A 27616-nucleotide genomic window follows, 5' to 3' on the forward strand; every position below is an offset into this window, starting at 1 on the left:
TTAGAAAACCAGGTGGATGAAAACTGCGTGGGACTTGCAGTAATCATTTGTAACAATAAAGTAGTGGTGTTCACACAGCTGGTCCAGAATAATGAAACTTTTTTTTCAGTTGGATCATTTCCATCTTTGCTATTTGTGTCCCACTGATATTAAATTTACAAATATGCATGTACTATAGTCAAGGCAGACACATGTAAAGTGTCCTTCACAGTAACCTTTGTGCATGTTTCAGATAAACTCTGATCAAACCTACATACAGCACTTATAAAACATATAGTCATTCAAATGCCTATGTCAAAAATCATATTATTTATTATAGGTTATGAAAGAAATGTACATCATTTGTTGTGTTGCACAACATTCACACGACAATCTGTGTCAAATGGATCGAGTGTAGGAGACATGAGAACAGGCTCTTGGAAGTACTTTGGTAATTAGAAACACACAGGGGGTGAGCAGTGTGGGTATGGAAAAAACCCACAGACCTCTGCCAAAATCTTGCTCTTTACCCTCCTTAATAATACTACCTAACTTAGAACGTTCCCCTACATTGTTACACTGTACAGTGCTTTCATACATTGAGCTTTCACTCTAAAGCATGGAGAGCTTTGAGTATAAACATACTCTTACAACTGTCCCTGTAGTCTCTGTACAAAAGACTTAATTGGATATTTGTATCAAAATGAAATATGGAAATATTTGTGAAAATGGAAACATTGATTATTGATTGATTATACCTGTGGGTTTAAGGAATTAAGCTGTCTATTAAATAAGAAGTTTCCATTAAATACACCTGGAGAAGAAGAACTTTGACAGTTCAAATCTAAAAAGGTGTAAGAGAAGAAAGGAGAGAAGTAGGAGCTGTGAAAGGCAGTGGAGCAAACTGACAGCATAGTGAGGTGTTGACAATATCCAACCATTCAGCCTACACAGTTCATTAGATACAAACAAGTACAGCATGCATTCACGCATGTACACACACACACACACACACACACACACACACACACACACACACACACACATAGAACTGTGTCATGGTCAGAAAAGACTTGTTGAGCAAACAAAAAAAAACATGTGTAAACAGAAAGAATGAGGAAAAAATGGTCTGAAATACAAACTGTTCAGGTATGCCCTGCACATTTTCAAAAGAGGATATACACATTTTTTAACATTAAAATATTTTTTAAAAATATTAATAGGGACATTTTTAAAGGATACGCATTTTAAAATAGTCTACCTTAGAGTGGCAGTCTCTATATGTGTTATGGATTTCAAGGATAGCAATTATAAGCAGCTGAAAGTGCATGAAATACTCAGCTGCTTTGAAATTATAAACCAGATGTAAAACACTCAGTATGCATTTTATACAGCGTATCGTTCAAGACAGGGTTACTTTTGATGGAAACAATTATCTTGCCAAATGAGTACATACTCCATCCTGTCCATGATCCAAGCCATGATTATTTTCTGTTATTAAGTGCTCATCTGTAGAGCAAATACAGTGTCTTCTAGGTTTAAAAACAAATCTACGCTAATGTGACAATTGACCAAAGCAAGCCTTGTATGGACCTCATCAGGTCTATTTATAATGCGAAGAGAAGATAACAAGATACAACAAAAACAGGTTACAAAACAAGCAATGGATAAAACTAGACTGGTCGCAAATGCAAAAGTGAACCTAAACAGAAATCTAAAAAAATTATAATAATAAATCTAAATAAACCTAAGGCAAGTGACAAGAGAAAGAAGTGCTCAAACACCTAAAACAATAATAAGACAGTGGTGCTGTATTTGGTTAAATTTAGATTTATTTATAGTGAACTTCTTTCTTGATAATGAATAGGACAAACAGGAGGCTAGAATAAAAAAATAATAATCTAGACTAGGCATTAATAAGAACCAGATTTACAAATAAAAAAATAATTAAAAAAAAAATTTAAAAAAACAAGTCAGTGGCAGCAGGGCATGGTCAGTACATCTGTGTATAATAAATGAGATAATAATATATAGCCTGTGCATCTTGCTGTGAGATGTGGAATATCAGAGCCAGTGTCTGTCTGAAGCCAACAGAGTCTGCACAGAGTATGCCTATAGTTATTTCTATTTTTATTCTTTTGTCTTCTGACCTAGAATATCCATGCTGAAAAGCACCAAGAGAAAAAAAAAGAGAGAGAGAAAGCATAATAAATCCAGAATTGCTCTTTCCCTTACACCTGACTCCAGTCCTCAATTGTTTCACACCAATTGAGGTATCACAATGGCATGGGAAACAGATAAACAGGATAACAACAGGACATTATTGGAATACTCTGCATGTTATCAGATTGGCAGAAACACAAGTATGTGCAAGAAAAATTTGCAAGGTTATGTGCAAGGTTTTCTTACTAAAACCTCTTAGGCTGTCCTTTGCAGTGCAGGATTTCCATAACAAACTAAGGATAGGTGTTGGATGTAGTGTTCGGTGAGAGTGTCGGATGTGTGCCTCCAAGGATGGCTCTATGACAGCTAATTAAAAGTCCATATAACATCTCTGATTTTATAGTGTAAAACGGATAACATAAAACACATAATATGTGGGTCTTCATTTTCTATATGTATTTTATCTGTGTATAAAATTGTTTACCCATTTTAATTTGGACTTGTTTAGAGAGTTGGTTGGCCTGTTCTCCATTTAAATTACCAACATAAGTAAAACATAGTGTGAATTCACTAATCTGACAGCTTTTCAGGTACTTTAGGAGAAGTGGCTGCTGCACAGATGTTACTAAGCAAAAGGGCAGCAAGCAATTTGATTTATCATTGAACATCTCACATCCTGAAATAATACACTGCATTATTTCCCAAGGTTCACATCAAACATGAGAAGAGAAACTCCCTGGTGTGTCTTCACATACATACAAATACTTGGATTATGAAAATGGCCACAATGCCCAGACTAGCTTGGTGAGAGGTGCAAAAGATGTTTAAGGTTTGTTCTCTTTGTTTGTACATTACCTTAGTAGTGTGTGCATTAGCTTCGTAGGTTGCCTGTGTAGCCTTGTACATAAATATTTTCGATAGTTTTTCCTATCACTTTCACTGGAGTCCAATATAGAAGAATATGGAAGGAAGCTTGGATACAGAAACAAGGTTACACTGGGTAATTGGGTTACCACTTCTTCCTCTCACATCCTCCCTCCCTGTACAGAAATGTGAGTCACTGAGTACTATTCATTCACATTCTTGAGAAAGAGAAAAGAGGGTTAGAGAAGCCTTTGTGAACTCACAAAAATGTGAACTCTAATTTTGTAACAAAATAAATATGGCAGAGGCAACCTTAGACAAAAATGGCTGTTAGATGTCTACTGTCAATATTACTGATCATAATTAACATTAGATATTAAAGGAAGTTAAGAGTAATTCATTCAATTAGTAAAGTATATTAAATTCTTAAGGTACTGACTGAGGTGTGGATATATACAGCTTTGCATACAATACACAATACATACAAGAAATATTTAAAATATGAGAACAATATTCCTATATTGTAATAGTGCAGATGTTATAAGTGGTCAGTTTTCAGATATCGTCTTGCGTCCTCCCTTAAATTGAGGCCTGGATCCATCCATCCATCTTCTATACAGCTTATCCGTCAGGGTCGCGGGGAACCTGGAGACTGTGCCAGGGAGCATCGGGCAAAAGGCAGGGTTCAACCTGGACAGGGTGTGAGGCCTGGATATTATTATTTAAGTGAGTTCAGTAGTCATAGTACAGTACATAGCCTTAGTAATCATTATGTTAATATGTTTTTCCCATTACAGTTGTAATATAGTAAAGTGCTTTAGTAGTAAATAGCCGTTAGACCTTCTAATGGAAACATTAAAAGTACAGATTTTATCATCACTGTGTCAGTACCGAGGGAAGAAACATTATATTCATTACACGTCCTCACAGACAGGCTATCCATTTCAGTGACTCTGAAGTACATCTCTTTATGTGCATTAAAATGCTCAGCACTAATTCAGGGTTCACTGAAGCAACACAAAAAGAAAGAGTGAGTTAGTCAATTGTTCTACTGAGTCTCACACATAGCACATAACTCATAAATGATTCTCAGAGTACTCAGACCTTCCCGGCTGATCACAACGCAGACTCAGGAAGTCTGAGAACTGCTGTAAATGGTAAAGTGGAAGGAGTGTTTAACATTTACTTACCTGTGTTCCTTGACAAAGGCTGCAGCATTAGGAATTAAATAAAATACATTACATTAAGACAGCAGTGAAATTTCAAAAGCCATGTCGCAGGTCACAATGACACGAATACAGTGTTTCCACAGTAAAGACACAGTCATCTACGGTTTTAATTCTTAATGATCACACCCTGCCACAGGCTTCACAGTACAGACCCTGGGAGGCAAAGCAAGGCAAATCATTTCAAGAAGTAAACACTGTTCCCCAGGGGTGAGTATGATTCTGGCAGCTCTGGCTATGCAAAGCAAGGTGCAGATTGTCATGACTACTTTTGAGACTAATTCTGTATTTTAATGTGACTTTTTAATTATGATAATAATTAATGACAGCAAGCCCAGGAAAGAAATCAATTAAATAATAAAGGAAGAATGTACCAATATGGAATGGCAGAGCAGGGAAGACATAAAATGGCAGAATTCTCAACATAAAATTGTTAATGATTTAAAGCTGGAGTGCAATAACAGAGCTTCAGCACTGACACATGTTAAAGTGATTATAGTTAGTGCTTTTGAATAACATCAGCTGTTCCTGTCAAGACTAGACATGACAGCTGAAATTAACAGATCAAATTAGGACATTTAAATAACTTAATTGGGGAAATATTGGAAATTGTAATGAATGTCGATGAAAATAGAGTCAAAATGACGCCATGCAGACATTACAATGATCAGAAGGTCACTCTAAAGTTGATTATCAACCAAAACTCAACACAGTGGCATTAAAGTGAAACTGAAAATCTATGTACTATGTAATAGGTACTATGTACTTCCACATAATAAATTACCCTCAAATATCTGAATTTATGCAAGATCAGACGTTTGGCAGAATGGCCTAAAACTAATAAATAACACTAACTAAATTTCCTGCTCACCACTCCTATTTTCATGATAAGTTTTCGCACAATAGTGTGAGACTTGTATTGCCTGTGGTTCTTTGGTATTGCTTCTCTGCTTCAATGAGAAATTGCAGAACAACATGAAAGTGAAGTAGCAGAGTCAGGAATGTGGACAGTGGTGCCTCAACGATTAAGGCTGTGGGTTCTTGATCAGATGGTTGGGGTTATAAGCCTGAGCACTGCCAAACTGCCACTGTTGGGCCCTTGAGCAAGGCCTTTAACCTTCTCTGTGATATGTAATGATATGTGAAGAAAGGACTTTCACTGTGCTGTAATGTGCTGTGTATGTGGCAAATAAATGCATCTTAGAAAGGAAAAGGATAAACTGAATAACAAAGGGAGATGTGAATAAGAATGAGGAATGGCAGAGCAGTAAAGGCACTGGATTGGATATTTTTGAATCAATAACACTTCTTAAACAAGATATTTCCACTTATCTCAAGAAACAAATAATTGTGCTATACCCCAGGCCTATCCTGTTTAGGGCTTCAAGTGCAGTTCATTCTCATTTGTACATACTGTAGCTTTGTGTTTGCTAACTTAGCTAATCAATTATTAACCACAGTTTCACTACTAGCAAACATTAGCACTATTACTACCATCATTCAAAATGTGCTATAGGACAGCATTATCTACTGTATAGTTATAATATTAAGTAATTTAGCTGACAAATATCCAAATTTACATACAATACATCTAGGGAGCCCTCCATGTTGTTATTTTAAATGTTGAAATTACAAATACAGCTAGGGCAAACAGCAACAGCAGCAGCAACAACAACAACAACAACAACAACAACAACAATAACAAGCACTTTTCCAAGTTATGAGTCATAAAAGGCAACATTATGTTAAATATTAGGATTTTTCTAAATAGACATTGTCATGATGTAGTTAGTATTGTGCTGACAGATTATGTCTGCCCATATGTGAGGTTGAAAAAAAACCTTTTTTTTCTCCTATTTTTCACAATAAGGTGGAGAGAGTCAACCTGGCACTAGCGCTGTGAGAAATTAAATATGGTTTAATATAATTGTATGAAATATAGTATAGTTATGTCTCAGGTATTTTAAGTATTTTTAAGTCGTAAAAACACACACACACACACGCACACACACACACACACACACACACACACACACACACAAAAATTGCCTTGAAGTGATGCTTTAATTTTAACTAAAAGAAATTTAGATTATTTGCTCACAAATTACAGTGAGGTTAAAAAGTTGTCATTTTCCAACAATATATTTTTACAATATATATTTTTATATATTTCTTTAAAAAAAAACTATTTGTAACACTTTTAAAACACTTAATTGCACATAATTTTCTAAATTGCACACAAACCCTTTTTAACTGATGAATTCATAATAAGTGGAAGCATGACACTGACAGCCATGAAATATTTTATTAGTACTACGTGGCATGTTGGAACATTGTTTCGTTTGGTTTTGTAGTGAGAGAGAGGAAAATTGGCACAGCGGGAACACACAATACCCTTAGACTGTCGTTATAGCTTCAGCCACACAAGTTCAAACCAAGGACACAGATCAATGTAACAATGTGTTTGAGTTTCAGTTCTTACCCCCTGCTTGACCTCCTGCCTGACCCCCTGCAAACCTACCCAGGAAACACTCTATGGCCCTACACAACTCCATTACAGTTAATTGAGCAGACTGAACCTCCACTGACTCCTACACGCATGTTGCTTTGCACATCTGTCATTATGACACTTAAATATTTCATTAGTGTTCAATCAGTGATCAGTAATGAACTGCTGAAGGCTTCCAGTGCTATCCAAAACACCAAAGAGTAACACTTTCAAAGGAACCCTGTAGCATAAGACAGATAATTAATGATATAACAAATGACAGACTATGCTGTTATTTGAAAATAATACATGCATGTGGATTGTTGCTAACCCCCTGAAGTGACAAGTTAGCTCCTGGAGGTTTGGAGGGGTGTTAGCATCTGTGCCTTTTCTTATGACTTCCTTCATTCATCTGATGTTCATATGTAACTATCCCTCAATCTATGTAAATGTAAAGTTCCTCAATCTATCTCTAGTGACATTCACAGAGCAGACATCAGTCTTGTAGCATGCAGGGTTCTGTGTGATTTATTAAGCACATTTTTCCCAAGGTTTTTTTTTTTTAAGTTAACTTTTAATTTGGGGAAGAGACGTGGAGCATGCAACTTTAAAGAGAAATAAATGTATAACATTGACAGTACTTTCTGTTCATAACAGAAATTTGGTGATTGTGTGTCTTAGTGTAAACATATGTTAGGCACAGTGAATGCCATACTGTGTTCAAAAGGATGATGAACATCTTTCACTGACATTTTGGGAGGATTAAGTGTACAGACGATGGTGTCCTGGGAGGCCATGACTAATGAGTAATGGCTCTAGCAATAAAGATTCAATCATCCTTTGTGTACCAGTGTGAATATGGGACATGCATTTATTAGCTCGTTCTGTCAAATTGATAAGTTGGAAAGTTAGGAAAGTGAGCTTGAAGAAAAACTACCAAAGATTTAGTATGGTTTGCGTTTTCTGCTATAAGAGACAGAATAGGAATTCTGACAATATACAGTGTATAATACATTTTTTCCTCATGTTGTTACATTATAGTCCTAATCTTTTTTTTCATAGTGCAAGTAATGTCTGATACACTTTTATGGCCACAAACGTCAGAATCTTTATTATCGGACTGAGGTCATGTCATCAAATATAATTTAAAGTTACTTCAGAATTTAGTTTGAGGAACTACAAAAATACGTATTAAGATGTACAGTATTTATACTCTTTACTCTATACTTTGTTGGAGCACCTTGATAGTAATTACAGCCTTAACTCTTATTGAGAATGGGGCTACAACTTTGTCATACATGGATTTGAGGATCTTCTCCCATTCATCTCTGCAGAACATCTAAGTTCTGTCGGGTTGGATAGGGGGCCTCATTGTACCAATATTTTCAGATCTCTTCAGTGATGTTGTGCCAGGTTCAAATCTCTGGCTGAGTCACTCAAGGAGAGTCACAGGATTACCCTATATATAGTAAGAAATTACAGCTTCTACAGTTCCAAAATCACTTGGCCTGCACAGCTGATGAAAGATTTGTCAGAATTATTATTTTCTGCTAGCTTTGTGTCGTACACTGTAATTTATATTAGTTACTACATGTACTACTTAATTATACTGTTGTTACTCCACTAGATTCTTTGTATGTATAGATCCAGGAATGTGGTATACTCTGTGCCAAGCATGTATTTGTCAGGAAACAGGTTGGGGTTTTGGTTTCATATGTCTACAAGGTGAAATGCAGTGTCCCCTATTCACCAAATAATGTACAGCGAAAGACACATCTGAACACGCCCTGTACCAATGTCATGTTTGCACAATAATTTCATTCATATGCATAATGGATATAGTGATGTAAAGTTAAATATGGAAAAACATTTTAATATTTGTCATATTTTAACACAATTTATTTCATTCAGAGATATGAAAACATGGGCCGAAATAAAATTTTGTGTTAATGAGTGAGGGAATGTGTGGTTTGGTGCCCTGTGATGGACTGATGTCCCATCCATGGTGTATTCCCACCTTGAGCCCAATGTTCCCAAAGTAGGCAAAAAAAAAAAACCTGAAAGATTGCTGTAGTCAAATTTTATTTTTGCATATTTCCATCTTGAGGAAAAACCTAAATGTGCTTATTCAAATCGTGGCCTATTTCATCCATCACATTGTTGATGTGGAAATGTTCTCAAAATAGCATCTTTTGTGCCTGTAACATCTTGAAAGGAAGTGTAGGTACTGCCATATAAATAGGAAGCATCAGAATTAGATGTACTGGATCCTATTTAGGCATGATGTGTTTTGTTACTATGGTGAATCCGATTATTATCACTTAAAAGCAACAAGAAATGAATGCAGCTGAAGGTAATTAACAAAGACAGAAAAGTTAACTGACAGGTTGAAAGTGATAAATTACATTTAACCAGAGCAGACATATCCACATGCCACACTACATTAGATTTACATGTTTCAGTGTCTTCAGTAGAGTATGGGTCCAAGTACATTAAACGTACATTCATTTTAATATGTTGATATGTATTTATTACTGAAAGTAACCGAGCACAAACAATATAACATCTAATAAAATGAAACTGATGCACATCTAAGCAATAAAAAAAACCTTCACCTAAATAAATATTGACACATATACAGTAGAAGATGTAACAAAGCATAAATTATAGACATTGATTTGAGAATAGTCTGTGAATCAAAGTATTCAGCTAACAAAGAACAAACCTTTGATCAGAAGATATAATGAAAGGCTAAAGGAAGATTAACACAAATTTTGTACATGAAAAAATGTGTAAGATAGGTGTGTCTAATATGACAATGTGGATCAACAAGGTAGGTGTGTCTAATATAGTAATAATGTAATATAGCATAACACCCACTGAGATGCCATTATCAAGTGTCCCTGCTGTGCTGAGAATGATCCATCCCACATATAATGTCTTATCAGCAGTGGTCCTTGTACACTGATAGATAAGTGGGTCTAACTGATAAAAGAGAAAATGAGTGTATAGGAGGGAAGAGGGTTGGTGTGGCCACTGAGTGTACTGTATAATGAGTGATTCAGTTCCAATGTTGGGAACTCCATGCTACAGTAATTGTAATTCCCCTGCTCTATCACACCTGACTCAAATAATCAACTAATTATTAATCCCTGTATGAGCTGTGTGTGTTAGAGTAGGGCACATACTTGAAACAGTACAAATTGCATGACTTGTGGGCCCAAAAAATATTATCAATTACACATTTGTAACACATATTTTTCAAATATGGATCCCTCATGTCTTCAACCTTTTTCTTTAGTGGTTTATAAAATTATAGGAACAGACACTTTGTTTGCTCTGCTTACTTTTATAATAGTGTTTTCAAGATCTTAAAAAGAAATATTCTTATTTTTGGCCAGGACTACATCTACCCAAACTGCACAGGATAAAAAGTCAAAAATAAATAAATAAAATGCATTTAGAATCAGAGACAGTCACCTCCATCCGTTCATTTTCTGTACGACTTGGGGCACAAGGCAGGGGACACCCTGGACAGGGTGCCAACCCATCGCAGGGCACAATCGCACACACACTCACACACATTCACACACTACGGACAATTTGGAAATGCCAATCAGCCTACAATGCATGTGTCTGGACTAGGGGAGGAAACCGGAGTACCCGGAGGAAACCCCTGAAGCACGGGGAGAACATGCAAACTCCGCACACAGGGTGAAAGGGGGAAGGTAGATATAGCAGCTGAATGCATTTCAGAGGTCTTGTCTACTATTTTTATATCAAATAATAATAATAATAATAATAATAATAATAATAATAATAATAATAATAACAATTCTATATTAAACAATATTTAATAAATAATCATATGTTTTTAAAGAGTAATATTAAGTCATTCAAGTTTATTTGATTTAATTGAACGTCTGTAAGTGTTCATGTGTGCAGCCGAGTATAAACATAAACCGCAACACTGTAAAATAAAATCACGCGAAATAATTCGTGTTACTGTGGAAAATGCTATTTATTAAGGGAGGTCTGTAGCTGAAGAGCGCGTGCATCAGCACCTCAGCTCGCGCGCATCGCATCCTGAGTGTTGTGATCTGTGCAGCCAGAGGACGCTTGCGGTGATGAAGGACAACCGAGTGAGGAGTTTCAGGCATTGTCTGTGCAAGGTTTCTCCGAGCGGCCACCAATCCAGCCAGCAGCCCGCGCATCAGAATGGCAGACGCTAAATTACTCCTGCGATGACCCCTCTTAACGACACCTCGCTGTTCCCCGTCGGCACGTACAAACTTCTCGCCTTTACTATCGGAACCATCGGCGTGCTGGGTTTTTGCAACAATCTACTCGTTCTCGCACTTTATTACAAGTTTAAGAGACTGCGGACGCCCACGAACTTACTGCTGGTGAACATCAGTGTGAGCGACCTGCTGGTGTCGGTGCTCGGGACCAATTTCACTTTGGTCTCGTGTCTAGAGCGAGGATGGGTGTGGGACACCACCACGTGTGTGTGGGACGGATTCAGCAACAGTCTGTTCGGTTAGTCATCGTCAATAATGTCATGTTTTGTTAACTTTGGGAGAATACAGGAAGATCTGTTTAGACGCATATACACAGTTTCCAGCATGCCAACCCTGCTGAAAAAAAAAAACAAACAAACAACAATAGAGCCCCTCATAGAATTTGTAATGATTTTATTGGTTATAATGGGAATTGTATTGGTTTTAATGGAAACTGTAATGGTCTCTGTGGGTCTCTATTTGTAATTTGTTGCCTTCTACTGGTGGCATGTTATGTCTAGTAGATACCATTAAGAACCAATATTGGTAATGGTTTTAAAGTTTAGCTGATGGTTTGTAATGGTGTTTGTAGTGGAAAACATTAGAATTTGTGTTATGGTTTCTATAGGGTTTTTTTTCCAGCTCAGAAAGAAATGGTGCTAAACTGTACGTTCCCTCACCACTAGAGTGGTATCCTTATCTTACGTACCTTTAATTTGTATCTTTCATCTCGAAATGTGGATATATTGTACCTTTAAATATAGGTAAGGTATATACTTGGACAGATACATAAATAAGAGTGAAGCTTTAAATAAATAAATAAATAAATAAATGATACATACTAATGGTACAAAGAGTGTACACTTGAAGTTACCACTCCAACAACAATGAAAGATACAGGTTAGTACCTCTATTTTCTGAGAGTGTACAGGTGCAATTTGTATGTGTACAATTAGTGACTGAAACCCTTTTAGCCCATCTCATACCATTCAGTATTTGTCAGCATTTTCTACCTCATCATCAGTGGAAGAGGGCCACCATAGGACCACTGCTAAGCTAATATTGCTTGACCCAGACATGGCAGTGTATCTGGAGCTACATTTACTAAGTACTATGCTGGATTTGGGTGGCAAGTGGGCATGGTTGCCCCTTAACATCTCCAGGGTCCTTGATTCGATCCTGCGTTTGAGTTGTCATCTGTTCTCCTGTCTTGCCCAGGACGAAGTGGCTGCATCATTCTTATTATGCCATTGATGAGCCCATGTGATATAATGCATTGCACAACTCTAATAGTTGATAGATATTAGATTTTAGCCTCCCACCAACTATCATGACCAGCTGCCACTGATATTGATTACCAGCATATATATATATATATATATATATATATATATGTGTGTGTGTGTGTGTGTGTGTGTGTGTGTGTGTGTGCGTGTGTGTGTATGTGTGTGTGTGTGTGTGTGTGTGTGTGTGTGTGTGTGTATATACAGTGAGGGAAAAAAGTATTTGATCCCCTGCTGATTTTGTATGTTTACCCACTGACAAAGAAATGATCAGTCTATAACTTTAATGGTAGATTTATTTGAACAGTGAGAGACAGAATAACAACAAAAAAATCCAGAAAAACGCACATCAAAAATGTTATAAATTGATTTGCATTTTAATGAGGGAAATAAGTATTTGACCCCTCTGCAAAACATGACTTAGTACTTGGTTTAAAAACCCTTGTTGGCAATCACAGAGGTCAGACATTTCTTGTAGTTGGCCACCAGGTTTGCACACATCTCAGGAGGGATTTTGTCCCACTCCTCTTTGCAGATCTTCTCCAAATCATTAAGGTTTCGAGGCTGACGTTTGGCAACTCGAACCTTCAGCTCTCTCCACAGATTTTCTATGGGATTAAGGTCTGGAGACTGCCTAGGTCACTCCAGGACCTTAATGTGCTTCTTCTTGAGCCACTCCTTTGTTGCCTTGGCCATGTGTTTTGGGTCATTGTCATGCTGGAATATCCATCCACGACCCATTTTCAATGCCCTGTCTGAGGGAAGGAGGTTTTCACCTAAGATTTGACGGTACATGGCCCCGTCCATCGTCCCTTTGATGCGGTCAAGTTGTCCTGTCCCCTTAGCAGAAAAAAAACCCCAAAGCATAATGTTTCCACCTCCATGTTTGACGGTGGGGATGGTGTTCCAGGGGTCATAGGCAGCATTCCTCCTCCTCCAAACACGGCGAGTTGAGTTGATGCCAAAGAGCTCCATTTTGGTCTCATCTGACCTCAACGCTTTCACCCAGTTGTCCTCAGAATCATTCAGATGTTCATTGGCAAACTTCAGACGGGGATGTATATGTGTTTTCTTGAGCAGCGGACCTTGCGCGCGCTGCAGGATTTCAGTCCTTCACGGCGTAGTGTGTTACCAATTGTTTTCTTGGTGACTATGGTCCCAGCTGCCTTGAGATCATTGACAAGATCCTCCCGTGTAGTTCTGGGCTGATTCCTCACTGTTCTCATGATCAATGCAACTCCACGAGGTGAGATCTTGCATGGAGCCCCAGGCCGAGGGAGATTGACAGTTCTTTTGTGCTTCTTCCATTTGCGAATAATCGCACCAACTGTTGTCCCCTTCTCACCAAGCTGCTTGGCAATGGTCTTGTAGCCCATTCCAGACTTGTGTAGGTCTACAGTCTTGTCCCTGACATCCTTGGAGAGCACTTTGGTCTTGGCCATGGTGGAGAGTTTGGAATATGACTGATTGATTGCTTCTGTGGACAGGTGTCTTTTATACAGGTAACAAACTGATATTAGGAGCACTCCCTTTAAGAGTGTGCTCCTAATCTCAGCTCGTTACCTGTATAAAAGACACCTGGGAGCCAGAAATCTTTCTGATTGAGAGGGGGTCAAATACTTTTTTCCCTCATTAAAATGCAAATTAATTTATAAAATTTTTGACATGCATTTTTCTGGATTTTTTTGTTGTTATTCTGTCTCTCACTGTTCAAATACAACTACCATTAAAATTATAGACTGATCATTTCTTTGTCAGTGGGCAAACGTACAAAATCAGCAGGGGATCAAATACTTTTTTCCCTCACTGTATATATATATATATATATATATATATATATATATATATATATATATATATATACACAGACACACACACACACACTCGCCAACTGAAATCAAGAGCTTCAGTTAATTTCCACATCAAACAACAGAATGGGGAAAAAAATTTGATCTCGGTGACCATCTGACTGTGAGTGCCAGATGGGCTGGTTTGAGTATTTCAGAAACTACTGACCTCCTGGGATTTTCACACAGAACAGTCTCTAGAGTTTACACAGAATGGTGCAAAACATCAAAAAACACTGAGTGAGCGATAGTTTTGTGGGTGGGAGTGCATTGTTGATAAGAAAGGTCAGAGCAAAATGGCCAGATTGGTTCGAGCTGCCTGGAAGGATCAAACGTTTGACAAACATCTGTCAAATGTTTGAGATGATGAACTCTTAATTGTACTGCCTCCACAGATCAGTTGAATTTCTGAAAGAACAGCTGCGTAGGAGATAGAAACCAGCATATCATGATAATAACTCCAAGGAGATACAGAGAAAGTGTGTGTGTGTGTGTGTGTGGCCTATATTTGGGTTACCACTACATTAATGGAAGGCAGGGTTTTGTACTTAGTCTTCTAGCAGTGGCACTTGTAAACATGGCACTGCTATAATCTCAATAGAAGCTTTCAAGACTACATGGAGGAGTTTGGTTTTGAACAGGATCAGCCTTACACACGTCACCCTTAAACCAATCTCTCAGAAAAAGTTCCAAGTAGAAACCTTTTATAAAATTTGAACTGTTAGCTATCAAAAAAAAAAAACTTCACCATTTCCATGCACTGATTCTGTGAAATCTGATTCTGTGAAATCTGAACAACTTGACAACAATGAGCTTTTTATAGAAAGCTCAGTTCAATTCAGTTCAGTTTTATTTGTATATAGCTTTTTGATATTGTCACAACACACGTATTCAGATATCTGGTTGTAAATATAGGATCCCTAATAAGCAAGACAGAGGCATAAATTGGTATCCCAACTCTACCTTGAACCTGGTTGATTGCCTAGGGGATGGTGATTTTTCTCTCTGTGCCAATGAACCCACCACATCTATGCTTTTTCCTAATGGAAAAGCTATTGCCTGACAAAATGCCTGACTACATAAACAGATTTTCAACCAAGACTTAGAAAAAGATTGAGACTGTGCCTGAGTTCTGAACATTGATTGGTAGGCTGTTCCGTAGTTGAGGGGTTTTGTAAGAAACAGATCTACCCTGACTGTAGTCTTCATTATTCTTAGTGCTGATAAAGAATATGTGTCCAAGCAGACATGGCGGATTATGATGGACCAAAAGTTCACTTAGAGACTGTGGAGTCAAACCGTTTGGTGCTTTATAGGTCATTCGTTTAATGGATAAATAATTTTACTGGGAGCCAATGCAGCTATACAGTGAAGGGTTCCTTGAGTGTTCTTTGAATAGACTGTAAAAAAAGTACTTAATTTTGAGGTTTTTCTGTACAACAGAGTGTTTTCATATCAGGAAGGATTCCAGGTAGAATAATCTTAGTCAGATTGGAACCCATAAATATTCAATACAGTATTGAAGAGCCATATTTTCTAAGAGTACAGTTAAGGGTTTTTAAATTCCTTTTAATTCGACCTCTATAGGATAGGATTCTGTGTAAGGTTCTGTATAGAACCTTTAAAGTGTTTCCCCAGTGGACAAACCCAAAACCCTATAGTTGTTGTTTTGAGGCTCATAGCAACATAGTTCCAGCCTTAGAACTTGTAGAAGTCTGGTTTGCAAGGCCATAGTAAATCATGCTGTTCCCAGGTTGTTCTTATTGTACTACCATGGCCTTTCCCTATACTATATATCATTCAGTCACAACCTGTGGTTGGCCATATGCAATGTCAATCAAATGGCCTCATCCTGTGAAAGTAGGCAGTTCTTGGCCATGAGTGATGAAAACTGGAAATCTAGCAAAAACTAGAAGTCTGGCATGCAACACAAGGATTCCAGTATTTGCATTTCCAGATTTCTTGCTGAACCCATTCTGATCTTTCTTTGTCACTCTCAGGTATCGTGTCCATCATGAGCCTGTGTGCTCTGGCATATGAACGCTACATTCGAGTGGTACATGCAAAGGTCATAGACTTCCCCTGGGCCTGGAGAGCCATTACCCACATCTGGCTCTACTCACTTGCATGGACTGGTGCTCCTCTCCTGGGCTGGAACAGGTACACGCTGGAGATCCACCAACTGGGCTGCTCTTTGGACTGGGCCTCTAAAGACCCCAATGATGCCTCCTTCATCCTTTTCTTCCTCCTTGCCTGCTTCTTTGTTCCTGTGGGGATCATGGCCTACTGCTATGGGAACATTATGTACACAGTGCACATGGTAAGAAAAAAAGTACTGTACTTGTACTGATACAATGTTGGATTGCTCCATGCTTTTACATTGACATGTGATTTGGCGTATACTACTTAATCTATTTATGTGGTCAACCAACATTGTCAAACTGTCTTTATGGATCTTGCATTGTACACAGGGGCATTGTCATGCTGGAAAAGGTTTGGGCCCCTTAGTTCCAATAAAGGGTGTTATAGTGTACAAATATGTTTTAGACGATTGTGGAAGACTCACACATGTTGGTGTGATGGTCAGTTGTCCACATACATTTGGCCATGTATTGTATCTGTCTGTCAAAACCAAGTCCTTATTACATACTAAACAGGAAGAGAAACTGTTAGACCCGAAGAAAAATATAACCTGTGCTAGAACCCTGATATTCTAATTGTGAATAATTGTTATTCTGCTTATTGAACAGTACGTCCCTTTTGCTTTCATAATGTGTATACTGTAGGCAGAAGGTTTTGTTCAGTTCTGAATCTACTCATTCAGGTATGTCTTGAAGTTTAGGAGGTGGGGCTTGTAATGTACTTTAATCATTATAGAAAACTTTTCATTGAGTCAAAACTCTTTTTCAGCTGTATTTAGGTCACTGCAGATTCTCCAGCTGCACAGAGACATTCTCATACAAACACCCTTGTGTACTCATGAACATGCAACAGCACGTCATACTTACTAAGACTCCTGATTCATCACTCCATTTATAGCTTCAGTTACTCTGATACATTTCCCTGAGTATTAAAATATAGGGACTGAACTATTCTCACTATGATGAAGAGTTTTTCTGCCTGATTAGAGTGTGTCTTGATGGCTTATAGAAAAGTCTTTGAAGCTGATAGTGAATCACAGTACACATGGAAAAACAGACCAAATGAAATAGTGACGTTTATGACTAAATTTAACTCTAAACATGACTGAAGGGAGGAGCAAATTGCAGTCGTTAAAAAGACATGGTTAAAAAGACACCAGTGCACAGAAAGTCCTCGTTAGTGTTCAGTAATTGCAAATGTACCCTTTTACTCAGCAGACAGAATTGAAGGGACTACTAGCAAAACATTAACCTACCAGACTCTGACCTACTATTCTCTACAATACTACTATACCACCTAATGGTGACCTAGTTTTGCTTTGCTTGTTTTGTTTTTGCCAGTAAAAGACAGCTAATTTCACTGGGCCTTAGGCAAATGTGGCTTCAGCAAAGATGTGAAGGAGGATGTTATTAGCGACTCAGTTGGAGAAGCCTCAGGTTAACTGAAACAAACTTTAGCTGCTTGGACCTGGAGAGGGACTCTTTGAAAACACACTCCATTACAGACTCTATGGGGCCAGATTTGATTTGGGCTAAACCACCAGTAGAGTCAGAATCAGATCCACTTGACCGACATAACCCACATTTGAGAACACAAAGAGTCTGCTTGGTGAATAAGAGGATGTCAGCATCGGATCAGTATTGGTTATTGGCCAATATTGGCACTGTATTGAAAATAAAAAGGGGCATATGTGTATCCCTATTCCAAATGATCATAACAGATTAGAAAAATAGGTAAATATTATTTATTGATTTGCCTCAAACAATAGTTCATTATAATTACTATCGTTTCTTTTCCTGAGGTGAAACTATGTGAGAAAGTGCTACTATGTGTGTAGTGCTACTATTAAAGTAAGTGCCTTCTTCGACAAAACACGATTCCACTGTGCTACTGTCCATCTCAGATGAGACCGAACCCAGAGAAGTCGGCGGCCCTTCTGGACAGTGTTGATGTATGGCTTCTGCTTTGCGTAGTAAACCCTTAACTTGCATCTGTGGATGCAGCGGCAAATGGTGTTGACTGACAAAGGTTTGCCAAAGTATTCCCGAGCCCATGTCAGGATATCCATTACAGACTCATGATGGTTTTTAAGATGGTGACGTCAGAGGGATTGGATACCATGCGCATTCAGAAGTGGTTTTCAGTCTTGCCCTTTACACACAGAGATTTGACCAGATTCCTTGAATCTTTTAATCATATTGTGCACTGTAGAAGGTGAAATGCCCAAAATCCTACTGATTTGTCTTTGAGGAAAGTTGTTCTCAAAGTGCTGGATTATTCGCTGACGCATCTGTTGGCAGATTGGTGAGCCTTGACTCATCCTTGGAGGCTCCTTATATACTATGATTAGACGATTGCTTCACCTGTTTCACATCACCTTCAAAGTTCAACTTGTCATATTGTTATTTGTCCTAAATTGCCCTTGTCCCAACTTTTTTGGAACGTGTTGCATGTATCAATTTCAAAATAAACATTTACCTTCAAAAAACTATGCAGTTGATTAGGTAAAGCATCAAATACCTTGTCTTTATACGTTTCTTGTTTAAATTAAGTCAAAGTACATTTACAAATCATTCCTCTTTGTTTTATTAGCATTTCCCATACTGTTCCAACTTTCTAGGAATTGGGTTTGTATATAAAAACGAGAAATTAACATTTGTACATCAACAAGTTTGAAAGAAATGCATATTTATGACATTTTATGCTTCTTGCATCCCAAATGATTTTGGCAAATACCTATAAATGTGCTGCTTGAAAGTAGCCAATTTGATTTCTGAGAATATTTATGAAGCCAGTGAAAGCAAATGGGATCATTAGGGTCTCAGTATTTTAACTCAAATCAATAAAGTATTGTTCTTGATTTTAAACATTAATTTGATCAGATTAATGTTAAAAGTTGGCAGAAGTGTCAGGTATAGTCTTTTGTTTAATCAAAATGGTAGTGTTAGACAAATATCCTAAATCTGTTAGATGGTACTCTACATAGAAATGAACACAATGGGCCTCATTTGGTTGGATACAAAGTGATTTATTTGTAAATCACTTGTAGGAGCATTTAAACAATAAATTTGGTATTCCTAAAAATACTATTTTGACTATTTCAGGTGCTGTTACACTGCTAAATATTTTTGAACTGTGTCAGGAACATGCTTTGCACTATACAAGTGATCAAAATACATATACCAGTATGAAGAAAATCAACCTATCTGAAACTTTTGTTTGTATTATGCAAACATATTTTCACACAACTTTACTAAATGATTGATAAGTGAGCCGCAATGTCATCAGGTCACTTTATGTAAACTTAAAAACTTATAAGGCTTTATTATATATTGTGTCAATATTGAATTCATTTAGATACAAATACAGTGCTGTGAAAAGGTGTTTGCTGATATCCTAATTTATTCTGTTTTTGTGTATCTCATACTAAATTGTTTTAGACTTTTAAACAAAATCTAAGAGGAAAACAAAAGCAACCTGTGTAAACACAAAATACAGTTTTAAATGAAAATGTTATTTATCCAATGCCACTGGGCCTGTGTGAAAGTGTATTTGCCCCTGTAGTTACTAATTCCCCAAATCTATGAAACTGTATTCGTAATGGGGTTCAACTGGACTAGACACAACCCGGCCTGATTACTGCAACTCTGTTCAATTAAATCATCACTTAAATAGAACTTTTTCAACAGCATGAAGGTGGTTAAAAGGTCGTACCCAATAACACACTATGCCAAAACTGAAAGAAATTCCAGAAATGATGAGGAAGAAGGTGATTGAAATACATCAGTCTGGGTACAGTTTTTCAAAGCTATTTCAAAGGCTCTGGGAATCCAAAGAACCAAAGTGAGAGCCATTATCTCCAAATGGAAAAACTCAGCACAGTAGTGAACCTTCCCAGAAGTGGCCGACCTTCCAAAATTCCCCCAAGAACACAGCAACGACTCATCCAGGAAGTCACAAAAGATGTATGAGATATACAGAAAAACAGAAGAAATCAGGCACGGGCAAATACTTTTTCACAGCACTGTATGTAGAAGGGTATTTTTTTTACTAGTTGATAGTTATTATCCAGTGTGAAGAAAAATAGTAGTTTATCATACTATTAAATCTTTTCTTACTTTATCTCTATTTCTTATTGTAGTTGCACTCCATTGAGGATCTTCAGACAGTGCAAATCATTAAGGTCCTACGCTATGAGAAGAAGTTGGCTGTCATGTTTCTGCTGATGATTTTCTGTTATCTACTGTGCTGGACTCCCTATGCCGTGGTCTCCATGCTGGTAGCTTTTGGCAAGCAGAATGCTGTCTCACCCACTGTTGCCGTCATCCCCTCATTCTTCGCCAAGTCCAGCACAGCTTATAACCCAATTATATATGGCTTCATGAACAGGAAGGTGAAGGAAGTAGACTCTATACTTTATACTACACTTGAGATTTTTGAGTAAGAAATAATGGCATGGGGATATACAGTGATACACATAAATACATATTGTATATATAGTATTGAAATTAGAGTGTCAATAATCAATTAAAAATATATAGAAGATACAGTTTTCATGCATTACATATATTTACCCCTCTGCCTGTGTGTATATTCTTTGATAGTTTCGGCGTTGCATGTTGCAATTGCTGTGCTCCCATCTAGCCCACCTGCAGTGCGGCATTAAGGACCACCCCCTGACCTGTTCCAGCCAACCAGTACGTCCCATTGTGATGTCACAGAGCCGTGATGACAGGCCTAAGAAAAGGGTGACTTTCAACTCCTCTTCCATCATTTTCATCATTGCCAGCAATGACACAGACTCTCTGGACGTCAACTACAAATGTAGGGCGTCATCAGAGATCAACATGATTCAAGTCCGGCCCCTTTAACATAAATACTCATTTACAGTCACTTACTCTGCCCATTGTCCTGGTTTAGTAGTTACTCTATTGTCTTGTGTTGTTTACGCACATTTGCCCATGCACTATATGTAGAACGTGCAGGTCTTTTTTTAGTTCTGTGTCATCACATGTGGTTAGTGTGTTGTTTTATGTAGCACCATGGCCCTAGAGGAACGTTGTTTCGTTTCACTGTGTACTGTACCAGCTGTATATGGTTGAAATGACAATAAAAAGCAACTTGACCACCACTTGACGTGATATAACTTTTGAGTATTTTATTGAGAAGGCTATTTATATGTACCTTCATTACAGCCTCAACTAACCTGCTGTCTTACCACTGTAATTAATACTTCTCATATATGTTTACTGGTTTTCATTCAGTATGTGATTCCCTAAAGGCTCTGCCTGTATTTAGCGATCACAGTATTTAGCGATCACGGATTGGGTACTTGACGTGACCGTGAACTTTTAAAAATTATACAAGAAGGATTTTCAACATTGTTTGCCTGAGTTATTTTAAAAAAAAATCACTGAGGTCAACAGTTTCTTCACCAGCACAATAGATCAGCAGAATATATTTGATGTGAGAAACGTGAGACTTTCCAATGGAAAAAGCACATTTCTTCTAGCCTGCACAGGCCAATAAAGAAAGTTTATATTTACATATATAAACTTCTTTCCACTTCAATTTTGTTGGATTCTCAGTTTACTGAGCTCGAGTCATGTGCAGACTTCCATTTGCCTATAATGAAATATCTACAGAAGGAAAAGCAGAAATTCACATGTATTTTTATCATTATTATTATTATTAACCAAATGGGCCATGCCTACCCATGGTCATGTTCACCTGAGCAGCCTGAACAGGACTGATTGGGTTAATTGGTCAGCATAGCAAATAACAGAGAGCATATACTTCGCTGAAACAGAGGCATACATCCATAGTGCATAGAACAACAAGATTATGCAGAATGTTTGGTGACAGATAACCGGTAAACACCAAATGGTGAGCGCAGTTAGCCGGGCTTTCATTCTTCATAACAGCATGAGGGATCAACTCTATACAAACACAAAAGGTTTGTGGATAGAAACAAGCAAACTGAAGATGACTGCTGGCTAAATTGTTGCTAGAATGACTATGCATTAGTACAAATGATCAGGCAGAGATGTAAGGTGTTGGAAAGTCATACGTTTCTACCACATAAGAGGAGAGCAATACAGATTATATGTAGCAAGCACACATATAAAACATATGGGCATTAGGAAATGTATTGTAAATCTAAAATATGACTTCTGTAAGTTGCTATGGATAAGACAGTCTGTCAAATGCCATAAATGTAAATGTATTCCAGACAATAAAAAGAACAGACCTACTATTGTAAATTGAGGGAAATGGCAGAATTTATCGTTTAGATTGAAATGGATAATGTTATAAACATTCAAATACATATTCACTTTGAAAACATCTTTTATGTAAAAGTGATTCCTAATTCAATCCATGTATATAGCTGAGCATGTAAATATTAAGGGTCTTGCTCAAGCATTACTCAAGAAATCAAAACTTTTAGCATGAATATGTTAGCCATGAGGTAATCTATAATACAAATACATGCAACTACATTACAAGTCCAGGAGACCTGTCTGATCTCAGCATCATGACATCATTTCTCTAATTATGTTCTGTGCTTTATATTATTTAATTGTTCTAATAAGAATTACTGCTATTTATTAAGATTAAACCAAACCCAGCCCTCTTGATTTTGCTCTTTCAAAGTATTATTAAACATTATCAGGATTTTCCGAATCTGAATCTAAAAGCACCAGTGATTTGCTGTAATTCAATTTTAACAGAGGTTAACTATCTAACAGTACTTATTCATTGAAACTGGGATGGGCATAAAAGCATGGAGAATGACAGGGGCATCCTGAAATACATTCCATGTTCATTTGGGGAATTTTACTTTTGGAACCATTTGAGGGTGAGAACTTTGCTCCATAGCTGCTCCACAGTAATGCTGGGCTTTTTGGGAATGTATCTGATTAGCAGATAAGTCGCTCCCACTGTAGATACTGTTCCCAAAAGCAACAGGCCCTGAGTAATCATCTGCAAAGAACAAGGACGATCTTAATGCCATGGAGTATCAGATTATTCTTATTGCTCCTCAAAATATTAAGTTGAAATATAGGCGTGGATTTATCGAATATTTCTCATTACGAGATTACAATAAAAATCAATATAAGATGATAAAGGCTTTGTTCTATTGGCAGCTAATAAATTTCTTTCTGTTAATTTTTGGTTAATGTACTTTTTTTGTACAGTCATTCTTGGGTTTAGTGAAGAGCACTGAGGAACCTATGCATTTAAGGCAAATGCAATCTGCTAGACTCTGAAATTTTCTTCTACAAGTTAAAAAGAATGTCTTTTGCTCTCAGTCTTTCTAGTTGCTTGGACACCGCTGTCAACTTCCACTCACCCTGAGTCTACATGTCACTACTCGAGAATGCCAAAAAGATGCATGATAATGAGGCTTTGGAGCAATGCGGCAGCAACAAAGACAATATGTCGACACTCCCCCAGCCCCAAACACACACACACAATTCTGAATGGTCTGTAGTTCACCTTGTTCTGCCATTGCCAGCGGATCGCTGCTTCATGATAGCGTGTTCGGGTAAAGGTGACCTGAAAGCAAATCAGCTCAAAGGTGATTGTTGTTCGTTAAACAGACATAACATTTTTAAAAAGGAGAAAGTACAAAATGTCTTGCCATTGTGTACAATGGGGTTATTGTTCTCGGCATGATAAAATGGAGTGCGTTTTCCAGATATTTACGGAACAGAAAGTACTTGGAATTCACATGTGCTCGCATCTAAGACACAAGAAAACAAACTGTTAATATAATACAATAGCATGATGCCAAACGTTTTATTCAAAAAGACAAAACGAGCAAAACCATACATACAATAGTCAACAATTAACTGAAGCATGTTAATGTACAGAATTTTCCAACCTAATCTCACCCAGAAATTGTAGTAACTATAATGGGCAAGAATGTACAGTAGAGATTAAATCTACTCATTCCTGTTAAAATTGCAGGGGGTTTTTTTGTGATGCAAAAAAAAAATTAAACCAAGATAAATCATGTCAGATGTTTTCATCACACCTTGAATGTGATATAGCAAACAATTAAATTTAAGTGAAAATCAAAGAGCTATTTTAGAAGAGAAAAGAAAAACCTCTCCTGATCAATACCTTGCAACAATGCGATTTTGTACATGTTTAGAATCTCTTTGTGGACCCTGACTTCAGCAGTCTGATTAAACCGTGAAGATGTCAAGAAAATCCTACAGAAACAGCTGGTCTTTATTTGTGGTTAATCAGAATCACTTAATTGATGTCAGGTGTATGATAATTGCTTTTAAACATGAATTTCAATGTGATTGGTTAAATCTGAGCACAGTCACGTTCCAAATTGTAAAAGGGTGTGCATACTTATGCACCCTGGTTATTATAAGTTTTTTCTTTTTTTTTTTTACTAAAACATTTCTATTGGCTTTTCACTTGAATTTTATCGGTTGCTAAATCACATTCTTCAAAGTAGAAAAAGATTGGACATGATTTTTCTTGGTTTCATTTTTTTTAACATCACAAAACCCTGCAATTATAACATGGTTGTGTAGAATTTTTATATCACCTGTAAATATGTATATATGAAAAGCTCCCAAGTCCACATTTATCCCTAACCACAGTTGTATTTACTATTTATCCGAGTTTGCTTTAGTATATTCCTACAAATTTGCAATCAATCATCATGATACCATGATGCTTTATGTTCTAATATTGCAAGGTTTCCTGAACTGCTAGTTTTAATTATTAGCCAAACTACACCCCTTTAAGCAGGACTGTCTGCTACTGTGCTATTCCCAATGTTTAAGCAGGTCTTAAAATACTAAAATATTTCAGGATGCACATCCTGATCAATCTTCAATATTAAAATCTTTCCCTCTATCCCTCAATGTTTCCTTGCACACTTTTAGAAACTCCACTAGAAAAAAAACCTCATATTGTGTGTAGTCCATTGATTAAAACAAACATTTTCCAGATTTGAAGAGAAAATTTACTGTGCATATAAAACCCAGAAAACATCAATAGACAATAGGACCAAGCTGGAGTAGTATTTACTGTAAATTCATTACCTGTGCATACATCTTATACTCCAAATATATGCTACAATTCCACATTATGTTTGTAAGACTGTAAGAAAATAAAATCACCTCTACATAATTGTACATAGCCAAATCAGCTATGGCATGGTCATCAGGTACACGGACTCGTGTGTACTCCTGGAGAGCAGCAGCTGACAAAAAACATGTATACATAAACAACTGTTTACTGTTTCTCTGTCAAACTGAATGGCTGACAACATGTGATTAATGTGTAAATAAGCAAAGTCTTCTCACTAAATGATTTTATACAAAAACAAGCTTATATAATATAAATTATTTTGAAACTTAAACTAAGAATGTGAATAATTGAGAGTGAAATGTTATTTAAAAAAAAAAAAAAAAATCAGCAGCATGGGATAAAGCACACAATGAAACAGACTTACAAAAGTCTTCATTAAATTGATCCAAAATCTCATCCAATACGAGGCAGTCCTCAAAGCCCTAAGACACAAAGGAAAATGATGAAAAACAACTCGGGCAGTAAGAGATTACAAGTTTCTGTTACAGAATGGTGATTGCGTTCATGTTCATAAATAGATTTTATATCCTGTTTTAGATAAACTCTTCGCTTCAAAATTCAGGATATGCGGTGCTTGCCATTTTAACATCTTAATGTAATCCTACTCATTTCCATCTCATTATTATGCAGTGGTTTACAAATCCCAAACAGCTGTATTTCAGGGCATTGCCATATTTTCTGATGAATCCGGTATAATCATAGCAAATTTATAAATAGTAATTTCAGAGCGAGCATTCATTCAGAGCATTTGAACATAAAACTTGTATTCTAGTGTATATGGACTGTACACAGAAAAGTAGGTTGCACTGTACAATTTTTTTTACTTTTTATGTCCCATGTTTGGCACCATACTAAAATGTTTTGATTACAAATAAGATTAAGAAAAAATATATATATGGGAAACGGAAAAACAATAAAAGAAAAAATACCACATGTACAATAAAATGCTTTTTCAGACTATGGTTCAAAAGTTGAACAGCTTATGTGCTATAAAAAAAATTCAGTAAATGATGTAGCAGTAAAAATCCATCACTATTGCATCGTACTTCCCACTATTCTAATTTGTACTCACTGCATTCATGCCCTGGCCATAAAATGGCACGACAGCATGAGCAGCATCCCCCATTAAGACACATTTGTCATTCAAATGATAAGGAGAGCACTTCACTGACACCATGGCCTGGGCAGGCAGTCGGAAAAAGTCCCTCTTTAGAGCATCACTGAAACACACACACATGGGTACGGCTTGTGAACCAAACTTCCTTCTAGTTCTAGTCAAAATCATTTCAATAAGTGCACAGAAAAATGCTACAGCTTTACATAAACACAGTAAAAGCCAACACACACACAATTTGTTGGCCAAGTTTACATTGCTTGAGTAATTTTGACAAGGACGTCATTAATCCTGTTCTATGTGTGGCAACGGTTCAATGCAATTCGTGCGAACTGTGCGTGTTTTATTTGTTCATCATCAAATGAAGATGAAAAGGAAGAAGGGAAATGTCAGTTACTTTATAGAACTGTTGTATAAAAGCAATATCGCATTCACAATCATGTGGTTATACAGACTATCAACATGGCTTTGATTAGCTGCTGCACTCAGACTGCGAGCTCGTGCCTACGCCAAATCACAGCTGTGCCGATATTCAGTATAACCACATTCTTGCTTTTGCCATATTACTTAATTACATAGGGATTACGCCTTCAAATTTAAATAGCCTTTTTATCCAAATTGTACACACAAATTCAGTTAACATTTTGTGAAACTTGGTCGTTTCATGTGAATGGCTTGAAAGGATCAATATGGAAAAAGACCAAAGAAATGGCACCCTATAAAAGGAGGAAGAGTTGGTGTGTATGTGTGGTACAGTAGATGAAGCCATGCAAAGGATGAGCTGCACTACTGGAAGATTTGTAACACTGTGCTTACGAGGCTCTCTTTCACCGTTTTATCGAATTTTCTTAGAATCACTAAATGCAAAATCACGTGTGCTGTGAATGCATTTCGTCACTTACAGATGACTGGCATTTATCAATATACACATGTAAGTACCAAGGAAATCAGAGTTACTAAGTTACTTTTATAAATCTGGCAGAAAATGTTTGTTCAGTTTGGAGTGGGAAAACTTTTACACACATCTCTACACATAAAATACTGATAAGTGAAGCCCATTGTGTGAGCTCATTTGAGCTATGAGTCAATATTGAACTAACCACTTAA

The 27616-nt window shown here is 37.1% G+C and overlaps 2 protein-coding genes across 5 annotated transcripts in view; one reads left to right on the forward strand and one right to left on the reverse strand.

The window, feature by feature from the left end:
• The first annotated feature begins 10919 nt into the window (after window positions 1-10919).
• On the forward strand, window positions 10920-21295 carry opn3 (opsin 3). Its single transcript, XM_053621732.1, has 4 exons — window positions 10920-11259; window positions 16131-16450; window positions 20414-20665; window positions 20877-21295. Exons 1-4 carry the CDS (start codon window positions 10965-10967, stop codon window positions 21141-21143), a joined length of 1134 nt encoding a protein of 377 aa, XP_053477707.1. The 5' UTR covers window positions 10920-10964; the 3' UTR covers window positions 21144-21295.
• A 103-nt stretch (window positions 21296-21398) lies between these two features.
• Window positions 21399-27616, reverse strand: part of LOC128605887 (kynurenine 3-monooxygenase) — a 32369-nt gene continuing 26151 nt past the window's right edge. For 3 of the 4 annotated variants that reach the window (XM_053621718.1, XM_053621720.1, XM_053621717.1), the window contains 6 exons: window positions 26468-26615; window positions 25760-25817; window positions 25425-25507; window positions 23918-24019; window positions 23773-23832; window positions 21399-23256 (listed from right to left, as the gene is read on the reverse strand). In XM_053621718.1, coding sequence (XP_053477693.1) covers window positions 23110-23256; window positions 23773-23832; window positions 23918-24019; window positions 25425-25507; window positions 25760-25817; window positions 26468-26615 — 598 coding nt within the window. In that variant the 3' untranslated portion in view covers window positions 21399-23109. The remainder of the gene's footprint in view (window positions 23257-23772; window positions 23833-23917; window positions 24020-25424; window positions 25508-25759; window positions 25818-26467; window positions 26616-27616) is intronic. The other variant, XR_008385616.1, reaches the window with a different exon arrangement.

This window comes from Ictalurus furcatus, chromosome 3 (assembly GCF_023375685.1).
Source record: "Ictalurus furcatus strain D&B chromosome 3, Billie_1.0, whole genome shotgun sequence".
NCBI lineage: Eukaryota > Metazoa > Chordata > Actinopteri > Siluriformes > Ictaluridae > Ictalurus > Ictalurus furcatus.

Excerpts from the sequence above, each read along its gene's own strand:
- opn3 (XM_053621732.1), top strand. The coding sequence starts at position 10,965 with ATGACCCCTCTTAACGACACCTCGCTGTTCCCCGTCGGCACGTACAAA. Across the intron at positions 16,451-20,413 it reads TTATGTACACAGTGCACATG|TTGCACTCCATTGAGGATCT; the intron begins GTAAGAAAAAAA and ends TTCTTATTGTAG. Across the intron at positions 20,666-20,876 it reads ATGGCTTCATGAACAGGAAG|TTTCGGCGTTGCATGTTGCA; the intron begins GTGAAGGAAGTA and ends ATTCTTTGATAG.